Source organism: Carcharodon carcharias, chromosome 16, assembly GCF_017639515.1.
Source record: "Carcharodon carcharias isolate sCarCar2 chromosome 16, sCarCar2.pri, whole genome shotgun sequence".
In the NCBI taxonomy this organism is placed as follows: domain Eukaryota; kingdom Metazoa; phylum Chordata; class Chondrichthyes; order Lamniformes; family Lamnidae; genus Carcharodon; species Carcharodon carcharias.
Genome location: NC_054482.1, coordinates 86,745,404 through 86,772,502, shown reverse-complemented (window position 1 = coordinate 86,772,502; position 27,099 = coordinate 86,745,404). Strand labels below are relative to the sequence as shown.

The following is a 27,099-nucleotide window of genomic DNA, read 5'->3' as shown; positions in this document are numbered from 1 at the left end:
TCACCAGTTTCTGATTCAAAGACAATTGAGATTTCTTCCAAGTTGTATTTAGCATTTGTTTAACAACAGCATGCTTAACAATTTGTACTGTGCGCTTTGTTGCTCAATGATACAGTGGCACTCTAGTTGTCAGACACAATTTCCTCTGGGAACCCTTAAGCAAAATATCTAGGATTTTGCCAGTTGTTCAATTCCTCAGAACCCCCTCAACCCATTTCAAATGGTTATCACAATAAAAAGCTGTTGCCCTTCAAATTCTGCAAAATCTAGGTGCATCTGCTGCCACACTTTAGCTGGCCATTTCCATGGTTGCAAAGGTACCACTGGCAGCTTCTTTTCCACTGCTTGACGTGCTCTACACTGTTCACGGTGTCTTCCATGTCACTGGCCACCAAAGGTAGATTCTGGCTAGACTCTTTGCCAAGCTCATACCTAAGTTTTGATTGCAGAGATCACATAGCAACTGTGATCTTAACTTTTTCAGGAATTGCAATTCTGGCTCTTCACATAACATCAACAGATAGCTCATTCTCTCACATTTATATTTTTTAAAATGGCCTGATTTCTAAATTCAGTATCTGTAGCCACCCATTTGTGATATATTCATGCACCCTTGTCAAAGCAAGGTCCCTACGAGTTCTACCAATGTCACCTGTTGTCACTGGAAAGTCATCTACATGAGAAAAGAAAAGTACATCTTCCCTGTTGGGCTCTACCTCCTGAGGGGGATGGTAATCTATAGATCACAGTGGCATTATAATGATCTTCCGATCGTCTGTATTTGATGTCGCACTGATATGCGCACAAATCAAAGCCCATCTCTACATTTGGGCTGCAAGTGAGTGCTGCAGACTTTGGATTCAAAATAGCTGTCAGTGCCTTTTGATCGGTTTTGATTATGAAACTACAACCGCACAAGAATTTATGAAATCTTACTCCAAAAATGAAAGCAATGCTTCGCCTTCTATCTGAGCATAATTTCGCTCACTGACAATGCATGAGGCAAGTGCAGTCGTCGTCTCCTCACCATTTTCCAACACTTGAGAGATCACAGCACCTACTCTGTTTGGAGAGGTATTACATGCTAGTGTCACCTTTTTGAACACATGGTAATGTTACAAGCATTGTACCATCCAGCAATTTATTTCTACTAGAATGCTTTCTCTCATTCCCTTGTCCAATTCCATGGAACATCCTTCCTTCCTGAAGCATTCATTTTATTGATGCAATAAAGTTGCCAATTTTGGTATGAATGAGTTGATGTTCTCAATCTTGAACCTTTTCAGTTCTTGCTCTACTCTGAGTTTAGGGTACTGGATGAGGTCTGCAATAAATTGGTCTTGCGTTCCTCTGAACCTGTATATTGGCTTTATCCTTGAATTGGTTTGCCTGTTTCACTGAGGATATTGTCCAATCATGCTGCCTTGTGTAATGCATTTCAGTTCTATGCAAAATAGCTTGTTCCATTCAGTTTAAGTGCTGTTACCTGTTTCTTCCTAACAACAAGGCTGGTTTTTCACCCTTCACTACAATGATGGACAATTTTGCACATTGCTCATTCTGTATGACTGGAGCCAACACACCGCCTGTTATGGAGATTTTTCTGTCCTCTGTAACTTCATAATTCTATGTGTGATTTCTCCAGTTGATGCTGATTCAACTTATGATGGTATAGCAATTCAAAAATCAGGCTGACTGATGCACCATGTTGGCCTTCGTGTTTACCAGAGCTCCATACAATGCTACTTGGAAATTTGCAGGCCACTGTAGTCCTTGTACTTCAGATCGCGTGCGTCTCAACCGACCCCTGATTGACCTAGTACCTGTTCAACAACCATATACAATGATTGCTGTTTCCTCCAGCTGGTTTTCTCTTACATTTTTTCAATATCCCTTGGCAAGATGGCCCTTCTTCTTACAACTGTAGCACTCTGACTTCACAAATGCAGAGTTCTGTGCCCAATGTTGGCCTTAGCATTGGTATCAAGACTTTTTAGTACCCCTGCTACTAATAACTGCTGTCACTAGGGTCCTCTGCTTACTCCAATGCAGCTTATTTACTTCAGAGGACTGGCAGTTGTTAACTCTGTCATTCTGCCATGTCCATAGACAATGCTGTTTGGCAAGCTATGTTGACAATATATGTTGACAAATGACTTTGGCAATGTTAGCAACTTATTACGAATGTGTTCACCTTTATAATACATGTGCGCGCGCACACACTTGAAATTCTCAAATTACAATGGATGGACAGCTTTTGTAAATCCACGATAATGTCTCCAATGTCCTCCCTCCCTCACTGGGCAACTGATTCCTTGTTCCAAATTGATAAGCTTTTTTTCCCAGCAATCTCTAATGGCTGGTCAAGATTACACAAAATGTCCAACAATGGTGTGACTTTTGGCTTTACTGGGACGAGCAAATTTCAATACACTCTGGCCAGAAATATTTTTCCTTTTCCCCCAATGCCTGATTAACATTTGGATCATCAGGAGCATCAAGAATATTATTAGCAGTGAAATACATCTAGTTGCTCCACGTTCTCACTGGAAGACACTCAGTCCATGTACGTGTACAAACAGCCTTCCACTAAGAATGGATTTTCAATCCCATTTCTCAGCAAAAAAAAAATCAGTTCTTCTACTGGCTTCTCATGGGAACTTAGGAAATAGAAGCATGAGTAGGCCATTCAACCCTATGACCCTGCTGCCTATGGCTGATCATCTACCTCTGCCATTTTTCCCCACTATCCCCTTATCCTTTGATGTCATTAGTATCCAGAAATCACTTTCTGTCTTGAACATGCTCAAAGAGGAAACATTCTCTCCACACCTACCCTGTCACACCTTATAAGAATTTTGTAAGTTTCAATGAGATCACCTCTCATTCTTTGAAACTAGAGCATACAGACTCAGTTTCATCAATCTCTCAGAAGACAATCCCACCATCCCAGGGATTGGTCTGGTGAACCTCTGTTGCACTTCCACTATGGCAAGTACATCCTTCCTTGGATAAAGAGACCAAAACTGTACACTACTCCAGGTGTGGTCTCACCAAGGCTTTGCTCCTGTACTCAAATACCTTTGCAGTGAAGGCCAAGTACCATTTGCGTTCCTAATTGCTTACAGTACCTGCATACTAGCTTTTAGTGATTCATGCACAAGGACACCCAGGGTCCTTCAGGCATCAATACTTCCCAACCTCTTACATTTAAGAAATGTTCAGCCTTTCTGTTTTTTTTTCTCCCAAAGTGGATAACTTCACACTTATTCGCATATTCCATAAGCCATGTTCTTGCCCGTTCACTTAGCCTGTCTAAATCTATTTGAAACCTCCTTGCATCCTCCTTGTAACTTACATTCCAACCTAGTTTTGTCATTAGCAAATTTGGAAATATTACATTTGGTCCCCACATCCAAAGCATCAGTGAACAGCTGTGGGCCCAGCACTGATTCTTGTAGTACCCCACTAGTAACAATCTGCCACCCTGAGAATGACCTGTTTATTCATACTGTTTTCTGTTTAATATATTCTCAATCCATACCAGTATATCACCCCCAATCCCACATGCTCTAATTTTGATTACTAACCACCTGTGTTTATTAGTCTTATCGAAAGCCTACTGAAAATCCAAATACACCATCTCCCTTACCTATGCTACAAGTAACATCCTCAAAAAAAACTCCCAACAGATTTGTCAAACGCAATTTTCCCCTTCAATGTTGACTCTGCACAATCAGATCATTATTTAAGTGTCTACTTATCACATTCTTTGTATTAGATTCTAACATTTTCCCTACTACTGACATCAAACTAGTCTGTAGTTCTGTTTTCTCTGTCTCCTTCCCTCCTTCCCCTCCCTTAAATAGTGGGATTACATTTGCTACTTTCGAGACTGCAGGAGCCTTTCCAGAATCTCTAGAATTTTGAAAGATAACCACTAATGCATCTACTATCTCCAAAGCCACTACCTTCAGTACCCCAGAATGTAGTTCACCTAGTCCATGGGATTTATCAATCTTCAATCCAATTAATCTTTCAAGTACTACCTCTTTATTAATACCAATTTCTTTTTTACAAGTTCCTTGGTTCCCTAATATTTTTGGGAGATTTTCTGTATCTTACTTTGTGTCAGTCTTCACAGAGGAATTGTTTGGTTTCTCCACCATTTCCCTATTCTGCATTATAAATTTTATTGTCTTTACTTGTAATGGACTCACACTTGTCCTTGTTAATCTTTTTCATATACCTAAAGAAGCTTTTACAATCAAATTTGTTCGGCTAGAGAATACAAAATCCAATCTTCATATCTTTTCAGAACAGAAAAGAGACAGTGTGCCAGAGGTGTAAAGTCAAGTACCAAATGAAACTAGTTTATTCCTGTCTCGGCTAAGGATGCAAGGTTCTGACTTCAGATTTGTACCTGCCTAGCTTGGTACAAATTGTGGTTTGTCATGATTTGAAGGTTGTATTCAACAAGTACTGTAGAAATCTATCGCAAACTGGCCAGTGATAATAGACCTGGAAGCAGCTTATTGTTCAATATGAACGTACATGTGAATTAGGAATAGGAGTAGGCCATTCAGCCCTTCGAGCCTGCTCCGCCATTTGATGCGATCACGGGTGAACCAATCATGGCCTCAACTCCACTTTCCTATTTACCCCCCATATCCTTTGACTCTTTGTCAAGAATCTATCAAACTTGGCCTTAAAGGTATTCAATGACCCTTCCTGTACCCCTCTCTGGGGATGAAAATTCCGCAACCAACCCTCAGAAAATATTTCTCCTAATTTCCATCTTAAATGGGAGACCCCCTTGACTTTTAAACTGTCGCCTAGTTCTATTATCTCCCGCAAGGGAAAACATCCTTTCAGCATCCACCCTGTCACATCTTCCCCAGGATCTTTTATATGTTTCAATAAGATTGCCCCTCATTCTTCTAAACTTCAGTGGAAACAGGCCCAGCCTGGCCAACCTTTCCTGCCCTTATGATATGGCAAATGCTACTTACCTTGTAGATTTGGTCAGCCTGGCAAGCTTGGCCACACGATCACAACAGTTTTGCCATTTGTATTTATTACGTGAGGATTTGTGCACTGAATTCAATAGTAATGAGTCCTTGAACACCTTTAGAGATTTTTAAAATGAAGCTAAAACATTTATTAACAAAAGAATAAAACATACACAAGATTACAGTTACACAATATTATAATTTCCAAAATTCCTAGTTAACCAGACTGCCATCTGCATACCCCCTTTAAGGCAACAGTCCAAAATTGATTTTAAGTTTACAGCGACAATCCAGCAAAGTTACCAGAAGCACCCATTTGACAGTGGAATTCCAAAGGCTTTTAACACAACTTTGGTTACTGGAATAGCAGATTTCTGTTAAGTGGCTAGAGGCTTTACCCTAAGTCTTTTTCACAAGATGAACCTTTAAATCACAGCCACCCCACACATACTTCTTTAAGTATCTTTCTTCCTCTTTTACCTGTAAATCTCACTGTTCCCATGTATCTTTGTAATTCACTTTTCCCATAATATAAAAATCTTCTATGTTGTCATTATGACCAGCACTTTGGGGAAAAATCATTGTAATAACCTGTCTTCTTTATCTTGTTAGTTGTAAGCATCCTACCATGTTCCTTTTAAAACCAAACACCTCTCCACGTATCTTAAAATGCAAATTTCATTTACACTCTACCTGCTGAGACTTTACCCTAGTTCACTCATTAGCATTTCGCATGCCCTTTTACACCTAGCTTTATTGATAATTTCACCTTGCAGTGTATCTGTCTCTAATTAAATCAGCCACACAGAACCCTCAACACACACACAAACATCCCTCCCATTAATGTTATGAAAAATATGATATTTTCATGACACCTTCCTTTCTTGAATAGACAAATTACATTCGCTGTTTTCCAATCTGGTGGAATCTTTCCAGAATCTTAATTTCTGAAAATTAAAAGCAATGCATCTACTATTTCAGCCACTTTTATGACCCTAAGATGAAATCCATTAGGACCTGAGAGCTTCTCAGTCTTTAGTTCTAATAATTTTCTCAGTACCCTTTACCTGGTGGTTTTTAGTTCCTCCTACCCTTTCACTTCTTGATTTACAATTATTTCTGAAATGTTATTTGTGTTTTCTAACAGTGGAGAGGCACAAAATATCTGTTCAATTCATCTGCCATTTCCTTATTTTCCATTATTAATTCCCCAGACTTTCAATCTGAAGATCAACGCTCACTTTAGTTAATCTTTTTTTTAAATATTTGTAGAAACTATTTTATATTTCTAGCTAGCTTTCTCTCATGCTCTAATTTCTCCCTCAGTTTTTTTGCAGTAATTCTTTGCTCTCTTTTTATATTCTGTCCAATCTTCTGACCTGCCACTAATCTTTGTGGAATTGAACACTTTTTCTTTCAATCTGCTGTTGTCTTTAACTCCCTTAGTTAGCCACATATGACACGGAGTTTTTCATTCTCACTGGAATGTATTGTTGTGAAATAACTCCTTAATTGTCTGCCACTGCATCTCTACTTGCCTATCCTTTAACCCAGTTTCCCATTTCGCTGAACCAGTTTTCTCTAGATACCCTCCTAATTACCCTTTGTTTAAGTTTAAAATACTGGTCTTAGTCTTGATGTTCTCTCCCTCAAACTCAATGTGAAATTCAATCCTGTTATGATCTCTGCTACTAGGGGTGCCTTTACTATGAGGTCATTAATCCTGTCTTATTGCACACCATCAGATCTAGAATAAGCTCTACAAGGTGCTGTTCTAAGAAACTCACAAAAACACATCTTGCAGCCTACCTTTTGCCAATCTATATGTAGATTAATTTGCCTATGATTATCGCTGTATCTTTCTCACAAGCGCCCATTATTTCCTCCTGTGAACCCTGTCCTACAGTGTGGTTATTATTTGGGGCGGGGCAATTAAACTACTCCCTCAAGTGACTTCTTGCTGTTGCTATTTCTTATTTTTACCCAAACTGATTCAATGTCTTGATCTGTAGAATTAATGTCATCTCTCTGTGTTGTACTGATGTCTTCCTTAATTAACATAGTTACCCCTCCATCTTTTTCTTGACATTTCAGAAAGACAGGAATCTAAGTACCCTTGAATATTCAGGTCCCAGCCTTTGCCATCTTGCAGCCACATCTCTGTAATAGCTATCCGATCATACATGTTTATTTCTATTTGAGCTGAAAATCCATCCATTTTTGTTACAATTGCTATGCACATTCCAATACAGAGCCTTTAGTTCTAAATATTTTTGCAACCTCCTAGTCCTATCTGCTGGCGCTCTCTTAGGTTTGTATGGTCTGTTCCTCCCTGCCACGCCCTGATTACCTGAAGTATAGAACACTTGAAAACCAAAAGCTAAACCAGTGGAAAAAGCTGCGCTGTAGTTTGGTATGCATTTATTTTCCAAAATGTTTTTTCCCACTTCTATAAGTTACTCTTACATCTGGTGTGAGTGATAGTTTAGTGCCAAGTTAAGGACAATTTAGTGTGTTGGCCATGATTGCTGGGATGGTGTTGGAGTTGTCCAAACTCACTTCACTGGAGCTTTGGAGATAAGGGAAACTTTCCCATCAGTTTTGGATTGAATTCAAATCCCAAAAATAGTTACCCTTACTGCATGCACAACATGAATTTTCAGGCACTTTCTACATAAAAATCAAAACTGCTGATGGTAAAAGGATAAGCTAAGATACCTAATGTTGGTTCTATCTAAAGATAGAATTGTGTTTCATTTGCAAAACAGCTGTTGGTCTGGTTTTTTATGTTGACACAAATGAGTTCTGGGTTTATTTCTCTTGCCTTTAGATTGACATTGAAAGCTTACTATTGTTAAATCCTCACTTAGTAGAGAAGATGCCACCTTCAAATCTGCCAAGAAGGAACTCAAGGGTGAGTTTTTAAATCCTTATTATTTACTTAATGTTACCCTTGACTTACTGATAAGCTAATAATTTCTCCAAGAAATGGAAATGAAATGCAATAACCAATGATGGTCAAATGGCAAAAAGTGTGAAGTAGGTAGTAATATAAACCACCTTCTTTCCTGTAGCCACACCTGAACCCATTCAAGTAAATTATGGCTGATCTATACCTCAACTTCCTTTTACCCACCTTTGCTCAATTCCCACCTACCCCTGCCCCCAACCAATCTTAGCATTACTATCATCAAAAAACTAAATCAAATCAGTTAAACACAATTCACCCTTAAATCCATGCTGGTTTTCCTTAGTTGATCTACATTTAGCCAAGTACCTGTTAATTTTGTCCTGGGGAAAATAATTTGATATAGTGCCACTTAACACTCAGCAAAGTTGAAACACTGAATAGAAAGGTCAGTGACAGTGTGATTGCAAAGTTGGCTGAGTGACGCATAACAGTGATGAACAGTTAATTTTCGGACTGGAAGAAGGTATACTCTGGGGTGCCCTAGGGGTCTGTATTGGGACCACTGCTTTTGATTTATATTAGTGGGTGTGCATAGCCCAACATCATAATTGCGAATGTCACTAAACTTGAAAGTATTGTGAACTGTGAGGGGACATAGGCTAATGGAAAGGGCCAAAATGCAGGGAAATGTGAAGTGATATATTTTCATAGGAAGAACGAGGAAAAATAATATGATATAAAGGGAACAATTCTAAAAGTTGGTGCAAGACCAGAGAAACCTGGTGGTATAAGCACAAATCACTGAAGATAGCAGAACAGGTTGTGAAAGCGCTTAAGGCATATGGGATACTGGGCTTTATAGAGACAGAATACAAAATGTTATGGTGAACCTTTATAAAACATTGGTTTGGCCTCAACTAGATTATAGTGGCCAATTCTGAGCACCTTATTTGAGAGGAAATGAAGGCATAGGAGAAGGTGTAGTTAAGATTTACGAGAATTGTTCTGGGCACGAGAGACAAGTTACATGGATAGATTGAATAAGCTGAGGCTGCTCTCCTTTGAGGAAAAGGTTGAGAGGAAATGTGATAAATGTTTTCAAAATCTTGAAGGACTTAAGCAGGGTAGATAGGGAGAAACTGCTTCCATTGGTGGAAGTATTGAGAACCAGAGGGTAATGATTTTAAGGTGTTTGACAAAGATCTAGCAGTGACACAAGGGAAAACTCTTTGCGCAGTAAGTGGTTAGGATCTGGAATGCACTGCCTGAGTGTAGTGGCAGCAGATTCAATCAGGGCTTTCAGTAAGGAATTGGAAAACACCTGAGGAAAGAATTTGCAGGGCTATGGGGAAAAGGCAAGAGGAGTAGGACTAACTGAGCTGCTCTTGCAGAAAGTCAACATGCACCTGACAGACCAAATGTCTTTGTGTGCTATAACAATTCTATGATTCTATAAGTAATTCCTTTAGCTCAATTTCAACTAAATGTCTGAAACTGTGGACTGAATTTTACTTGTGGAAATTGGGATTGCTGCTGCCCTGCGCATGCCTAAAACCTGGCATGATGTCATTGGCTCATGAACCCTACATCAATGTGCCATTTTCCCATAATATGGAAGTCAGGCAGGTGCCAAAATTGGCTCCATTTTTAAAAAACTGAACTCATGAAAGGGTAGTTGAGCTTGTTAGCAAGGCAGTTCACCTGAATAAAACGTTGTCTGCCATAATATGGTGGGTGTATGGGAAACATGTTTGGTAAGAGTTATGATTTTCAATGGGAATTACTGCGGAAGTGGGTATTAAGACTTCAAGCGGAACTATGGGCTAACTTGCTCAGTAAAGATCGTGGAGACTGCTATTTTTTTTAAATCATTTTTATGGGATGTGGGTATTGCTGGCTAGGCCAGCATTTATTGTTCTTGAGAAGGTGGTGGTGAAATGCTGCCTTGAACTGTTGCAGTCAATGTGGTGTAGGTATGCCCAGAGTCCTGTTAGGGAGAGAGTTCCAGGATTTTGACCCAATGACAGTGAAGGAACAGTGATATATTCCCAAGTCAGGATGGTGAGTGGCTTGAAGGAGAACTTGCAAGTGGTGGTGTTCCCACGTGTCTGCTGCCCTCGCCCAGATGGTAACAGCCGTGGATTTTGAAGCTGCTGCCTAAGGAGGCTCGGTGAGTTCCTGCAGTGTATCTTGCAGATGGTGCACACTGTTGTCACTGTGTGGTGGTAGAATGTTTGTGGGTGGGGTGCCAATCAAGTGGGTTTCTTTGTCCTGGATGGTGTCAAGTTTCGAGTGTTGTTGGAGCTGCACTCATCCAGGCAAGTGGAGAGTATTCCATCACAACCTTGACCTGTGCCTTGTAGATGGTGAACAGGTTTTGGGGAGTCGGAAGGTGAGTTACTCGCTGCAGGGTTCCTATCCTCTGACCTCCTCCTTGTAGCCACAGAATTTATATGGCTAGCCAATTCAGTTTTTGGTCAATGGTAACCCCCAGGATGATTGTGGGGGATTCAGCGATAGTAATGCCGTTGAATGTCAAGGGACAATGATTAGAATCTCCCTTGTTGGAGATGGCACTTGTGTCACATGAATGTTACTTGCCACTTGTCAGCCCAAGCCTGGATATCACTCCGCGTGATATCAAGAAACGGCTGAAGACACTTGATAGTGCAAAGGCTATGGGCCCTGACAATATTCTGACAATAGTACTGAAGACTTGTGCTCCAGAACTTGCTGCGCCACTAGCCAAGCTGTTCCAGTACAGCTACGAAACTGGCATCTACCTGGCTATGTGGTAAATTGCCCAGGTATGTCCTGCACTGCAAAAAGCAAGACAAATCCAACCTGGCCAATTACCACCCCATCAGTCTACTCTCGATTCATCTGTAAAGTAACAGAAGGGGTCATCAACAGTGCTGTCAAGGGGCACTTGCTTAGCAATAAGCTGCTCAATGACACCCGGTTTGGGTTCCACTAGGGCCACTCAGCTCCTGACCTTTTTACAGCCTTGGTTCAAACATGGACAAAAGAGCTGAACATACAAGGTGAGGCGAAAGTGACTGCCTTTGACATCAAGGCCACATTTGACTGAGTGTGGCATCAAGGAGCCCTAGCAAAACTGGAGTCAGCGGGAATTGGAGAAAACTCTCCGCTCATTGGAGTCATACCTAGCACAATGGAAGATGGTTGTGGTTGTTGGAGGTCAGTCGTCTCAGCTCCAGGGCATCACTGCAGGAGTTCCTCAGGGTAGTGTCCTCAGCCCAACCATCTTCAGCTGCTTCATCATTGACCTTCCTTCCATCATAAGGTCAGAAGTGGAAATATTCACTGATGATTGCATTATGTTCACCATTTGCGACTACTCAGATACTGAAACAGTCCATGTCCAAATGCAGCAATACCTGGACAATATCCAGGCTTGAGCTGACAAGTGGCAAGTAATATTCGTACCACACAAGTGCCAGGTAATGATCATCTCCAATAAGAGAGAATCTAACCATCACCCCTTGATGTTCATTGGCATTACCGTCACTGAATCCCCCACCATTAACATCCTGGGGGCTACCATTGAACAGAAACTGAATTGGATTCACCATATAAATACTGTGGCTACAAGAGCAGGTCAGAGGCTAGGAACTGTGGCGAGCAAAACTCTTCCTGACTCCCCAAAGCCTGTCCTCCATCTACAAGTCAGGGGTGTGATGGAATACGCCCCACACCTGGATAAGTGCATCTCCCGCAGCACTCTAAGCTTGACACCATCCAGGACAAAGCAGCTGCTTGATTGGCACCACCTCCACAAACACTCGCTTCCTCCACCACTAACGCACAGTATCAGCAAGTGTGTGCCATCTACAAGATGCACTGCAGGAATCCACCAAGGCTCCTTCAACAGCACCTGCCGAACCCACAACCGCTACCATCTAAAAGGACAGGGCAGCAGAAAGATGGGAACACCACCAGCTGGAAGTTCCCCTCCTGAGTCACCATCCTGAGTTGGAAATATATCGCCATTCCTTCACTGTCACTGGGCCAGAATTCTGGAGCTCCTTTCCTAACAGCATTGTGGGTGTACCTACAGCACATGGACTGCAGCATTTCAAGAAGGCAGCTCACCACCACCTTCTCAAGGGTAACTAGAGATGGGTAATAAATGCTGGCCCAGCCAGCGGAGCCCACATCCATCCTGTGAATGAATTTTTAAAGTTTTGCTGCATTTGATCATGGACTGCTTCAGCGTTTGAGGAGTAGTGAATGTTGCTGAGCACTGTGCAATCATCAACGAACATCCCCACTTCTGACCTTATTCTGGAAAGAAGGTCATTGATGAAGCAGCTGAAGATGGTTGGGCCTAGGACACTACCCTGAGGAACTCCTGCTGTGATGTTCTATTATGGTTACATTTACTTTCTTTTTGATTTAAAAAAAACTCTTCCTAAGGGAAAGGAAACAGCCAAGAAGTGTTGCAGGCAAAAACATGCACTGCAGCATTTGTATTGAACGTCACTATACCGAATTGGCATAGTTCATTCTGCGGGAGACTCCTCCAGTGAGAAGAAGGGGGGCAGCTGGCCAAGGACAGATGTGTTCCAGCAAGCCAGTGTACCTGATGTTGAGCAAGGGTCTGCAGAAGGGAGGCAACAGCAGTTCCTGGGCAGAGGAAAAGGCACTATCCTGCCAACAAAGTTGACCAGCTAAGGCTCCCATAATTGCACATGACAGAGCGCCAATACCTCTGAAGACCATGGCTGTGTAGGGAGACTATTGCAGCAACCTGTGTTGCGCTGGCTGCCGACATTTCATCTATTTGTGTAGGTGGGACCCTGATGCTTGTGGCCTCGAGGGTCACAGTGACCCTGAATTTTTTCACCACAGGGTCCTTCCAGATGTCACCTGGAGACCTTTATGGGATCTCGCAACTGGCTGCACGTGACTGCATCAAGCTGGTGACACATGCCCTGTTCAGGCATACTCGTGAATTTATTTCATTCACTGGTGACAATGCTAGTCAGGCTGAAAGAGCCTGTACTGTTGGTTTTCCAATGCTGTAGGGCATAATAGACTATACACATGTGACTATTAAAGCACCTTCTGGATAGCCAGGAACATTTGTAAATGGGAAGAGAGATTATGCCATTATCGTGCAGATGGTATGCAACCACAAGCAACATGTCTTGCAGGTTTGCACATATTACTTGGGCAGCAGCTGTGAAGCCTACAAACTGAGGCACTCTTGAGGTGCCAGGGATGTTCGATGGGCCACAGCCTTTGGAAGGCTGGCTTCAGAGAAAAAGAATAGATACCCTGTAATGAGATGGCTGATGATATTGGTATGGAAACCAAGGATGGAGCTTGAGAGGATGTACAATGAAAGCTACTCATTCACCAGGGCCCTCATAAAATGCAATTCTGAGGTCTTGATGGAAAAGGTGACGCTCTGCAATATGCACCTGGGTGTGTTACACCACCTGGTCCTGCAGAGAAGGGAATTCATGGCATAGCACCTTTTGATGCAGATAGCTGTGTCCTCTGAGATGACTCTGAAGAGGAGGGTGAACCATGCCAGCCAGCATGTTGGTCTGCAGGCACGTCTGGATGCCAGGAGACAGGGGATTTATAACGAGAAGGTTCCAGTAGTAATCTGTCTGGAACACAACACCACCTTGGCCCTTGCCACCTTCTCATGTTATCTCCCCCTCATGAACAATCGGGGTCATGTCTGTTATGGTTGTGTAGAGTCAACAAATAATGCTGCACAGTATGACCACATGAACACACAAAACCTTAACACCATCTAGTCCATCCAAGTCAAAGTCATCACGTCACACACAGATAATGCATCAAAACCACCCAATGTGAACCCACGTGTGTCTCTTGCTTTTGACGCTTTTCCGGTTGCTATGGCATTTGCATCTCCTTGTTTCCAGCTGTGCTGGAGACAGGCTGCTGACCATTATTGCCCCCTTGCCTGCAATGACTTTGGCACATGTCTTCTAAGACCATGAGGATTCTGGTATGCTGAGCATCTCCAGTGGTAGGAGGCTTACATGTAGCCACAGCACTGAGGCATTTGTGTCGATGGCAGAGGAGCTGAAGAGGGACTGTCCCCAACAGAAGTGCCCTGAGAGGTAGTATAGTGGCCATCCCCTCCATCTCTGTCTCTTACAGCTATTCTTGCAACTGCTCTTACCGATGTGTGGATCCCTTTAGCAACGACTTCAAGCCCAGTGGGCTATGTTCATCTGTGCTGGTGCTGGGTGCAGAGCAAGGATGTGATGCTGCACCCTCAGGCATCCCCCGTCCTCGGAGGTTAGCGAGGATGCCTCAGGACATGATGCCAATGCTTGTCCTATGGGGGAAAAGAAAAATGAGAACCAGGGCCATCGTCATTTGAGATGAGTGCAGAGAGGCACACTTCCTCAGCACATTGCCTACCATCTCCTAATGGTGGCAGTGTTTTTGAATCTTTTAGACCCTTTCCATTCAGACAGACCGTCGTCCCTGAATTGTGAAAGCCTCCACAATCAAAAGCTATCAATGCCATCTTTCGATATCCTCCCCAGTTTCCAACACAGTTGACCTCGCCTCATCCTAAGCACCGTTTGCAGGAGAGAGCTATGCACCCTTGGAATCTTTCTTTCCCGGGGCCTTCCAACCTCGCCTTGGCAAATAGATTAGCTCCGGCCACAGGCCTCAAGCTCTGGGACCGCCACCTTTTTTTAAATTCATTCATGGGATATGGGCAACGCTGGCTGAGCCAGCATTTATTGCCAGTCCCTAGTTGCCCTTGAGAAGGTGGTGATGAGCTGCTTGCTTGAACCTCTGCAGTCTATGTGTATAGATATATCTACCGTGCTGTTAGGAAGGGAGCTCCAGGATTTTGACCCAGCGACAGCAAAGGAACAACGATATATTTCCAAATCAGGGTGATGAGAGGCTTGGGGAAGTTGCAGGTGCTGGTATTCCCATGTGTCTCTTGCTCTTGTCCTTCTAAATGTTAGTGGTCATGGATTTGGAAGATGCTGCCTAAGGAGCCTTGGTGAATGCCTGCAGTGCATCTTGTAGATAGTATACACTGCTGATATTATGCATTGGTGGTGGAGGGAGTGAATTTTTGTGGATGTGGTGCCAATCAAGCGGGCTGCTTTGCCCTGGATGGTGTCAAGCTTCTAGAGTGTTGTGAGAGCTGCACTCATCCAGGCAAATACAGAACATTCCATCACACTCTGACTTGTGCCTCGTGGATGGTGGGCAAGCTTTGGGGATCCAGGAGGTGAGTTACTTGTCGCAAGATTCCCAGCCTCTGACCTGCTCTTGTAGCCATAGAATTTATATGGCTAGTCGAGTCAATTTCTAGTCAATGGTAACCCCAGGTTATTAGTGAGGGATTCAGTGGTGGTAATACCATTGAACGTCATGGGGTGATGGTCAGGTTCTCTCTTGTTGGAGATGGTCATTGCCTGGCACTTGTGTGGTGCGAATGTTACTTGCCATTTGTCAGCCCAAGTTCTAGTGGGGTGGGGATAGCCAGATTGGGCTGACCACCCGTCATCCTGGCCCTTTCCCTGTCATTTGTGCAGCCTTGTCTCCTGGAAATGGGGGAAAAGGGCATTGTAATGAATGCTGTGCTGCAATAACACCTTCAAATGTGTGGCCAACATGTACTTTGTCAGGGACCAGTATTCCTCGATGCTCCTTGCCAGCTTACAGTTGCTACTGTACCATTCCCCGCCCTACCCCCAAACTCCTGTTGCCATGCAACATAGCATGCCTGCGTCATGCTGCCTCCTTGCACTTGGACAACACAGTATGCAACCCCACATTCGAGCCACTTCACACACTCATACCCTCCAATCTGGGTCCATCTCTGAAATCGTTAGACCCTTACTGTGGCAGATCTCAGGAGGTCATTGAGCCTTTTCCGGCACTGCAGCCACGTTCTCTGGATGACTCCACTGGTGCTGACGCCTTCTGTGACCTCCATGTAGGCTGGTTTTGTGTGGTTGGGAGCTCTCCTCCTCTTGTCTTCTGGCTTGAGGACCTCCTACCTATCACATAGAGCCTGGAGAAGGACTCTCAGGAAATCATCATCAAACAGCAGAACTATCATGGGTCCGGCCCCCTGACCAGCTGGTGGGTCCATCCTCTTCTCCAACTGTAGAGAGACAAAGAGTTAAAGGGCTGAATTTGAGCATTTTCCTATACACTTGCTACTCATGAGGGGTCAGGTGTATTCAAATGTCTCTTCCTCCCAGGCAAGTGTCCTGAATGATTCACAGCTAGCACAAAAGTCCTCCACATTTAAAACTAAGCTCTTAAGCTGCTGCAATACTTTGAAGGATTTAAAGGTAGCCTTGGGGAAAAGCTTCAGCCTCCAATGTATGATTTCTGGTGCAGCTGCCACAGTCCCTTGCCAGGGATACCTTTTAAATGTTCTGTTGAAGGGTCATGAGGACTCAACGTCAACTCTTTTCTTCTCCGCCGATGCTGCCAGACCTGCTGAGTTTTTCCAGGTAATTCTGTTTTTGTTTTATACCTTTTAAATGGGTGGTCATGACCAACTTCCAGTTCAAGGCTTGCCTCTTCAATCAAAGGACATTTCCCTTTCCATCCCTACTTGGGTGGGCTGCCTACCTTTCCTCAACTGCTGGCCAACTTCCTACTGGGCGGCTATTAATTGGATAAAAGACGCATTGTCGGGCTTCTTTCAAAAGCAGGTGTGGGAGTCAGCAATTCGCCCACTTTTGGATCGGACCTGGGCGTGACCAAGTATTGTAAAATTCATGCCTATATAAAATAGAAGCTATTAGCTTCTGTCTCATTTTCACATATTTTGCCATTTTCTCTGATGGAACTAAAATTCCAGTTTTTTTCTTCTTGCATGCAAAAAAGAAAACACCATCTAAGATCTTAAGTGCCCTCCAACTCTATCTTTCTTGGACTTGCAGGACAATGGGGTTTTAATAATGTTTTTTAAATCATTAACCGGCCTGTGTGCAGGAAATACTTCTGCCTTGAAATTTAAAAAAACAAAGCTTTAATGGGTAAATCCATTGATTTCAGTACATATTTTAATTTTGTTCTTTTATCTAAATATTTAACATTGCTTTATATTTACTTAGGCCTGAAACTCAAAATGACACCTGGAACAACTTTGCTCAATTTCTCTTTGCCAGCAGCTCAATCATAAGTTAGAGCTTTCCAAGTTCTCTTTTTGTGGACTTTGATCTGTATTTTGGAGAATCAGGTGCTGATTTATGTTATAGAAAAGCACAATCCTGGTATGGAGTGATGTGGATTCTATGCACAAAGTAACTTAATTATGAGGGAAAAAATTATTGTTTAATCTATTTTGTGGCTTAATATCTGTAATGAAAATGAAGGTTGTTAAGTAAAAGTCTAGTATGGTTCTGCATGCAATTCTGCCTGTAAGCTATTGCTTTTGACATGGAAAAATGAACATTTTCACTTGCCTTTCTCATTGGAAGAGATTTGTAATGGTGCTGAAAAAAAATTTTCCTCTTCAGGTCCCAAGACGTGAATCAGCACTGCCAAGAAATGGGGTCACAAAGGAAAGTAAGTTGAACTTTACAAATAGATTCTAATGTTGAATGTTTTGCTTGATTATTACTTTGAGAGCTGGAGAGAAAGTTAACAATCTTTCCTCAAGATTAAATGGATATTGTGACCACCTTTTGGTAAAATAAGCTAGATATGATCCATGGAAGAAATGAGCTAAATTTCTCTATTTGTGGATTAAATGTTTTCATTACCAACTGATAAAGCTGATAAAAGGAGATGGGGTGGTGCAAAAGAGAGAGACAGGCAGGCAGGGTGATGAAACTGCCTGTTGACTTTAACATGACCCCTCTTCGGACAATTCTTGCACTGTCGTTGGATTGAACAAAACAAGAACTATAACGTCTTGAACAATTATCACTTCTGTTGAAAGAAAATTGTTTGGAAAATTTTAAATCATCTTTTCCTACTAAGTCTGTTTTAAAAACCAGAGGAAATTGTGAGGATGAATGGCAGATGAAATTTAATATGGACATGTAAGAATGCTGTACATGAGAAGTCATAAATGGTGATGAAATAGGTAAAGATGCAAGTGAGCTCCAAAGATTTCATTAGGTTCTACAACCAACATATTTACTCAGGGCAGCAATCCACAAAGCTTCAAAACATGCAGTCATACAGTGCTCTTGTCAGATCAAACTTGAGCAATGTTCAGATCTGGTCACTGAGACGCAAGTTCAGGTGATGCAGAGGGTTGCAATTGACTGCTAGTATCAAAAGTGAAACAAGATTTGAGAAGCTTAGGTATTTTAACCTTGAGGCTGAAGTTTATAAGTGTTGGGAATTGTTCCCAGACAGTAATCTATTAGAGGTGCTTTCTAATAACAATTAATTAGATTGATTTTAGGAGCCATCTGGATGTTTTAACTGAAACTATTGTCTGTAAGGTAAGGCTATCTACGAACCCTTCGTGTAAACGTAGGAGCTTAGAGAGAATGTAGAAACAAGGGAGCTGGGGGAGGGCAAAGGGGTGGGTGAAGTAATGGCCATCGGCATTCTTTCATCTATGCAAGATGATTGGCATGTAGAAAATCCATTGCAGTTGGGATTGTTTCATACGGTGCACTTTTGCTGATGGCTTCAGGGACTAATCAGTAAGATGCAGGACCTGCCACAAGTGCTTCTTCTGAGGTGGTTATTGGTATCATTGTGGTTGTTTTTGACGTTGGCACCTGTTTTAAAGCTACTGGGAAAGGAAACATTGTAGGAAAATTATCCCTTTAAAGGAACCTAATGGGAAATCTGTCTTAATCTGGAGGACTGAGAAAGGAGATGGGGGTTATTAAGATAAGGTGAGGAGGGGTCAAATTGCTCCATCCTATCCCCCCTCCTTGTTTGACCACAGGTTTTTTTGTTTGAAAATTATATACTTGCAAATTTAGTGAGTTCTTAACTGTTTACAAATTGTTCACAGGAGAACAAATCAGACAGGTTTTCTTCTGTTTAACAGGGAGACGTTAATTTATTCTTAGACTTAAGCTGATCTAAGCAAAATAAAATATGCCCTGATTTTTGCGCACAATTAAATTCTCACACACACACGAACATAGATTAGAGTGGGAAAGAATAGGTTGGTCAAATTAGAATCCATGAATAAGCAAAAGGGATATACAGTCTACAGTTTAACTCAGCTGGCTTCAGGCTGAATTCTATAATCCCAATGCTTCTGGTTTAAAGACGTAGACAGCTGATTTGGCGGTTATTCTGGAGGTGATGGTGCTGAATTCTTTTAAGCCTCTGTTTGTAGCGGGGCGTCCCTGGATGGTCCAAGTCAGCGAACAGGGTTCGAAACTTTCAAGGTGGGAGAGGCAGGAGGGACCCCACCCGGGACTTCTCTCTTGGCATCTTTGCCACTTATTGCCAGTTCTGCAGAGAAAACAGGTGCTTAAACATAAAAGGATTGGCTTGTCACATGATCTCACCAGCTGCTCAGGCATCCAAATAAGATCATTGCCAGAGTATTCCCAAGATAACACTATTAGATCATGTCTGGGAGGCTCTCCTAGCCAGGCTTCATGTGATTAGACTTAATGGCTTGTCTCCAACAGTTGACTAATTCCAGGTGGTTGTGTTAATGCCTTGTTAATGGGGCAGGAGATAGAGGGTCCTTCACATTCCCCAGGAGGTCATCGCCTTTGTGTTGGCAGACATGCTGTCTCCATTCCCATGATTGGAATATGAGTTATACAGTGATATAGATTGGGCACTGCTGCACAGGCTCACCTCCATCGCTGATGCCATAGTTGGCTTCCAATAGTGTGTATGCAAGACGAGTGCAGGGCAGCTCGATCTCACTCCAGCTACCCCTTCTCAAGGAGCCTAGGGCCCTAGAGCACCCACAGGGAAGGGGGATCAGCAGATGCACCTCCCACCACCCCCTCCCAGGGCCATCCATCCATCCAGATGACTTCAGAAGTGTCCGGCCCATCCAAATCCCTTCTTCCTGTGACCTAAGCAGCTGTAGCCCCATAGGCTGAGGAGGGCGCCATTGCCACACAGGACCCTGAAAGCAGGCCGGGGCCGTCCAGGTGTCAGCCCTCTGGAGGAGCCTTCATCACAGACAGGCGTAGCAGTCAGCAGGCTGCCTCCACCTCTGCTGTGGATGCCTGGGGAGCACCAAGACATAATGGCAGGGTCAGTAAAGTTAAGACGTAACTCTTTTGTTACAAACCAAATAAACTAAATTAACAAATCAAGGGACAATTTAAAAGGCAGCCCCCTAAAGGGAAACTGCAAAAACAGAAAACAAAATTTAAAGGAAACTTAGAAATGTGAAATCAAAGTGCGATTAAAGGGGTCAATAAAGCACCTAGTCCCTTCGGTGCCCACTGAGCACGGAAGGCCTCTGTGCTGGCGGACACCGCGTGCTCCCTCTCCAGGGATGTGACTTAGCAGCGGAAGAGGGGCAGACAGTCGGGCCAGACGACCCCTCGGTTGCCCGCTGCCTGGGCCTGTTAATGGCCAACTTGACCAGAATCAGGTTCACCAGGAGGTCATCCTCCCTCCCTGTGCACTGGGTGCCCATAGATCAGGAGTGTGGGACTGAGGTATTAACGAAACAACAGTAAAAGGTTCTTTCAAATAACTAAAAAGGAGGTGCAGCCTACAACAACTTACTTGCCCACGGATTCCACAAACAAAGCAGGCGTCTTGGGAGTCCGTGAACCAACACATCCTACAGTTGCATGGGACTGCCGTTTGCAACACCCTTCTCCACAGGTCCCCGATTGAAAGGGGAAGGATATACCTGTAGAGATCCTGCCACTGGGGTCCTCCGCTGCCAGGCAACAACAAGGCACTCCAGGGCGTGCCTGGGGAGCGGTCGAGGGCAAGAATATGAAGGGTGTAGAGCAGTAGCCCATGCTAAAGAGCACGGAGGGCATTTCCGAGAGGCGACTCAGGTTACAGGACTCCAGCTCCCAAGGGAGGGTCTGGGACCAATGTGGAACTCTGTCTGAACTAGAGTACAGTCAGACGGAAGACCACCTGCACCGCCTCAAGACCCAGAATGACATCAGGGCCAAGCACGACGTGGCATTGGCCACAAGCCGGGTGTCCAATGACAGAAGAGGCACCAACTCTTGCAGAAGCATCCAGCCCACTCCTCAGCCACCCAGCACGTCCCTGACCCTGGTCACCCTGGCAGCTACAGCCTTCCTCTCCACCAGCCACCGAAAGTGGCAGAGGTGTGGATTTTTGAACAGCGGCTCTCCGATGACAGCCGCTACTCTGGATGACGGAGAGCTGCGGCGCATGGCGACCACATTCCAGACTTTGATCAGGTCCTGGTAAAAGTCAGGCATCGCCTGCAGAAAGCCACAAAGGCAGCTCATGCCTACAAACAGGAGCTGCACATCCTAATTCAGGCCATGCACCTGGCAGAAGAAATACATCGCCAGGGTACACCATCGTGTAAGTAAGGTATCGTCGCAGGGTCTGAAGGCAGAAAGACACCAACTGGGTGCGTAGGCACACCAGTGCCTGATTGCCGTCCCTAAGCGGGAGACTCGGAACCTCAGCAGCGACCCAGTGCAGCCTTTTGTCCCAGAAGAAACTGATCAGCATTCTCTGGATTTTTATGACAAACTCCATGGGAGGGGTCAAAGTGACCATCTGGTGCCACAACATGACGGCAATCAGCTGGTTTATGACCAGCACTCGACCCCTGTAGGACAGCATTCTGAGCGCCGCAAGTGAGTGGTGACTTTGGTCTCCAGCTCTTACCAATTCGCTGGCCAAGATTCCTCAGCAGGGCAAAGGTGGTCCTCCAGGTAGAAGAGACTGGTCCTGCTCCAGGAGAAAGGCTTGAACTTCTCTGGTAGGGGGTCCATCTGCCACTGACCGACCAGGAGTCCAGAACACTTGTCACAGTTGACCCTAGCGGAGGATGTGGCAGAGTAAACCTCCTGGCACTCGCGCATCTTCTGGAGGTCAGCCTGGTCAGTGAACATGAGAAGCACATCAGCATAAGCCGAGAGGACCACCCCGATGTTCAGCCCACACAGAACCAATCCCGACAACCCCATCCGCAAGAGGCACGGGAAAGACTCCAAGCAGATAGAATACAATTGGCCAGACAGGTGGCAGCCCTGACGCACTCCTCTCCCAAAGTGTATGGGTGCCGTCAGGGCCCCGTTGACCTTAACCTTAACTAGGCACTCTGCAGCAGCATACAGAAGTCCAACCTGAGCGACAAAATGCATCCCAAACCAGAATACTTGCAGAGTCCCGAAATACATGATCCATCCTGTCGGGCACCATCTCCTAATCAAGACCGGAAGGCGACTGACAGACAAGTCCTCTGGGAAAAGTGAATAACGTCCTGGACCAGATGGAGATGGATGTTATCAAAGATGGTGCAGCCTGGGACCGTGTAGGACTAGTCAGGGTGGTCCAGCGCAGTGCCACGGCGAGAAGACATTGCCCTGTCAAAGATCTTGACCCTGAGGGTACAGTTGAAATCCTCCGTCTCCCCCCACCCCAAGAACAATGCACTCGCCCGTGTGGATGGAGCCAAGATGAGAGGACACTCCCTCAAAGTAGCTCGCTTGCTGCTGCGCGCCCAGGGGTACGTACATGTTCACAAAGTGAGGCACCGCATGCCCTAGATGTGCAGTAACGTGCAGCAATTGGCCTGGCACTGGTTTTTTGACCACCAAAATCTCCGGCTGAAAATGTGAGGCAAATAAGATAGCCACCCTGCCAGAATTAGAGGCTAGGTGACTTGTAGACCCCTGCCCACCACCACCCACCCCCCACCACTCCAGGAGCCAAGTGGCTTTGTCTCCCGGACCAGTATGGGTTTCCTGCAGGAAGCACACCACATACTTCCTGTCCCTCTGGACCCTGCACTGTGCGTCCCTGCTGCCGTTGATGTTGAAGCTAGCTATGGTTGTCTTCATTGCCAGAAGTATGTGCTACCAGCACCATCACCCAGGGTAAGTGCGGAAGGAAAAGACTTTGGTTTGCCGTTCCTTCAGGAGCCCACTCAGAAACCTATGGACTTTCCGCTGGGTATCCTGGTTGAGCTCGGGAGCTTTGAGGGCCTCACGGGCAGACTAGAACACCAGCAGAAACAAATGCCGCTAGTCCAAGGCCAGCTGAACCCCGTCTTGCCCACCACGATTGCTCGAAAGAAAATCCCAGAGGTCCCCGATGAGGAAACGGGGGTGGGGTGGAGTCGACAGCAGGCACCAGAGACCCCATCCCCTCACCTGGCTCCAATAACTCTGTCATCGGTGGTGCTCGCTAACGACGTCACCTCCTCCTCTGGGTCGTTGCCTCCAGCTTCCGACCCCTCCCTCACATTCAGTGCAGGGGCTGATGCGGAACCGCCAGCTGGCTCTATCTCTGCCACGATTTCACGCTCCCCGCCCCGGCCACGGATCAAGGCCGAGGGGTCCTCTCTGGCCTCCCTTTGGGGCTCTGGGTCAGAGGGTGGAAGCGGCTCAGAGATCCACTCCGCCCCAGGCACCAGGTTGCCCGGCATAAGTGGGAAATGTTCTGGACCTGGAAAGGTAGTGCCCGGTGCCAAAGGTTGAGACGGAACGGGTTGGCCCTCCGCACCACCGCCATCCAGAGATCCAGCAGTTGGGAACTCATCACAGTCCCCTGGCAGGCCAGATGGCATCTTGGGGATACAGAGTGGGGTGCCACCTCAAGGGCAACGCACTCAACCACCCCTGAGGGGCCCTGTTCAGGGGACTGCAATGAGACGCTAGAATCCCCACCCTCCCCTAGAGGGTGGAACAAGGATTTGAAAGGCGGCAACGCCACCTTCTCCATCTGGGGAGGAAACAATCTTGACCCCAGGAGCCGTGAATTCCTCCCCATCCAGGGAGTGGCACCTCTTCCAGGGGAGGTAAAGGGCCGGGGAGACCTCCATGTGCAACGTGCCTGATACCTCACCCGCTCCCCAGACACTCCGCCCTCTGGGGATTTGGCGTTGGCATATTTCCAAGACAGAGCACCTGCTTGAGGTCCTGCACCCCAGTGTCACTGGGCCCAGCACTCGGCGTTGAGACACCAATGGGCCCAGTAATACTGTCCACAAGGTCTGGATGTTTGTTTCCCCCTCCCCCACGCCAGTGTCTTGCAGTGAGTCTGGGGTTCGGTTTGGGTCGGGGGGGGCTGCCTCAGCCTGCCTGCCCTTGCTCCACACATTCTTGTGGCATGGGCACTTACACTACCCCCCCACCCCCCTAATGATATGGTGGGGGGGAGATGGAGTGGTGGTGGGGAGAGGTTGGGCGGGGCCAGCTGTGGCTGCCTGCTCCTCTTTATCCCCTCCCCCCCCACCGCTTAGCTTAATTCATCCCCTCCCCACTGGTCTTCTTTTTATTCATCGCCTCCCCACCGCTCCTCTCTTTATTCCCCACCCCACTCCCCAGCATGTTGTAGCAGACTTCTTCCCCTGAGTGTAGGCCAGGGAAAAATACCACAAAAGCTCTGTAGCCGCAGCCACAGCAAAGCTCCAGCTCCACCTCAGGCAGCAACTAGCCACACCTGATCCTAATCAGGAAGATATAACTCTTTTGGTTTCAAAGCATATAAACTAAATTAACAAACCAAGGGACAAATTAAAAGGGAGCCCCTTAAAGGGAAACTGCAAAAATAAAAGATAAACTTGCACCAAGCCTGGGCACTGGTGTTAATCACTTGTGCATACTGTTCGCTATTGTCAATAAACTCCTAAGAATATCTCCCTGCCTATGGCTCCTTGTTCTGATGAGCAGTGTTCATGTCACTCAGATATGAAACCTTTCTGCACAAAATAAAGGCAGGTGTCTCAGTCCAGGGCCTCATTCCTTTCCTTTTGTGCAGCCTTCAGAGCGAAATGATGGTCTGGCCTCACACTCCCTGGACGTATTACTGATGCCTGCACCTCGACGGTGCTTGTCACTGCTGCCAAAATGTCATGGGCAGGTGTCATAGAGTTCTGTCATTCTCTGTGTGCTCTTGGCACCTTTTAAGGTGGGGCTGGCCCCCATCTCTTTATCTGTGACCAGTCACACTGTGCTCCTGAGGGGACCAGATGCTGAGGGTAGTTGAAGGATCAGACACTTCTAAGGTTTCATGGTCTCCATGACTTGACTCTGATCACAGAGCACAAGTGAGCTGTCCTTGGCCAGACAGGAGTCAGACATTCTCAAAGGCTATGTGAAGATCTATGGAGTGTCCTCACTGCATGTCGTCGTCATCATCCTCCTGCAATTGAGTGACTATTAGGGCCTCCACTGCATCTCCATGACAGGAGCATTCTTAGAGGGTATTCACGCAGACATAAGCCAGACTGGAGTCAAATGTTCATAAATGCAATGTGAGGTTCTATGATGTCTCCTCACTGCATTTTGTCATCATCCTCCACAAATCTAGCAGCTATGAGGGCCTACTGAGCATGCCTGCCTCATCTAGCTAGTGCAATGGCCTGATCCCCATCATCATCACCTTCGAGGACCTCATCACCCTCATCCCTGTCAGCAGTGTCCTCATAGGAGGACACCTCCAGCTCCTCAGCCAATTCGTCGCCCTGTTGTAGTGCCAGGTTGTAAAGGGTGCAGTAGGCGATGATGATGTATAGCACCGTCTGTGGCTACAGGGCTCCATCAGACCAGAACATTATTTTCAGCATCCTGATGGTCTGCTCCACCGAGTTACAGCATGAGCCTCATTATACCTTCACTCTGCTGCAGTCTAAGGCTGCTAAATGGGGTGTCATCAACCGCGTCCTTTGCAGGTAGCCCTTGTCCCTGAGGAACCATCTCTGCAGCTTCTGTGGACTGTGGAAGACTTCAGGGATCTGAAACCAACTGAGAATATAGGAGTCGTGCACACTCCCTGGCAGCCGTGCACAGGCCTGCAGGATACATTCCTGGTAGCCACACACCAGCTGCACATTCAGTGAAATGAAATCCTTTGCAGTTGATGTAGATGGCCATGTGTTGCAACGGAGATCTGAGCACCATGTGAGTGCAGTCAATCGCACTCTGCACCTGGTGGAGGAACCTGTGATTTGGGCAAATCATATCACTCTTGCATCCTGGCTCTCCTGGCCCTAGGTAAAATGCACAAAGTTGTGTGCCCTCACAAAGGTGGCATCCGTGACATCATAAATGCATTTGTAGGTGGAGGCTTGTGCTATCCCACAGAGATCACCAGTGGATCCCTGAAAGGAGCTGCAGAAATTGAGTGTGCTGTCACTTTTACAGTCACTGGCAATGGGTGCCCTCCATGTCCCCGTGGCGCCAAATCCTGCAGTAGCTGGCACATGCGACTGATAAGTTCCCTAGACATGCTCAGTCTTTGGCGACACTGGTTCTCGATCACCTGCAGGAATGAAAGGTGGTGTCTATAGACCCTGGGTCTAGCCTAGCCCCAACCAGTGACGGCTCGCTCTGGCTCTTAAGTGGCATGTGCAGGAGCCCCAGCTGCCCCTTCCTGTTCTATGGCCAACTTTAGCATTGATATTATACAACATGCCCAGTTGTCCAACTGTTCTGCAGTCCACTAAAACACTCATTAAGTTGCAGCCTCTGCCCGAGGGGTGAAAAGCTCTGGAGCACTTGGTGGCACTTTGATGCTTCTGCTTGCTTAAGTAGGCAGATAAGCTAGAGGCCTGACTCCAGTCATGACACAGACCACTGTGTCATTATACGGCCAGCCCGTTGGAATGGTCCCCACACACTGGATTGTCCATTCACATCGGTGTGATTGCATGCCGAAGTGTTCCATAACAGCAAATAAAAGGTGTGCACTTGGCAGGCTGCACTTTGAGGGAACTCTGAGGTGCATACACAGTAATGTTGTGGAGCGTTCGCCCACATTACATGTTGGATGTCAAGTTTGAGGCGTTAGAGGGTGGGGCAAGAGCAGACCTGCGGTTGAGGCGTGTTGGGGCAGGATGCTAGAGCTGCCCCCTGGTTGAGGCAACTTGTGGGGGGGGCGGTGAAGGGTGCAAGGGCTGCCCTGCAGTTGAATGTAGCGCATAAACATGTGGGAGGTTGGGAAGGCAAGATGCTACCGGGCTGAACAAAACAAAGATCAACTCAAAGCTACAGTGTCTTTAACATTTATCACTTACCGAAGGATTTCTGGACA

General features: G+C 45.6%; 1 protein-coding gene across 3 annotated transcripts in view; it reads left to right on the top strand.

Annotated features, from left to right (window-relative positions):
* Positions 1 to 27,099, top strand: part of kif2c (kinesin family member 2C) — a 95,170-nt gene that overhangs the window by 20,653 nt on the left and 47,418 nt on the right. For all 3 annotated transcript variants that reach the window (XM_041207884.1, XM_041207883.1, XM_041207885.1), the window contains exons 3-4: positions 7,843 to 7,926; positions 17,451 to 17,499. In XM_041207884.1, coding sequence (XP_041063818.1) covers positions 7,843 to 7,926; positions 17,451 to 17,499 — 133 coding nt within the window. The remainder of the gene's footprint in view (positions 1 to 7,842; positions 7,927 to 17,450; positions 17,500 to 27,099) is intronic.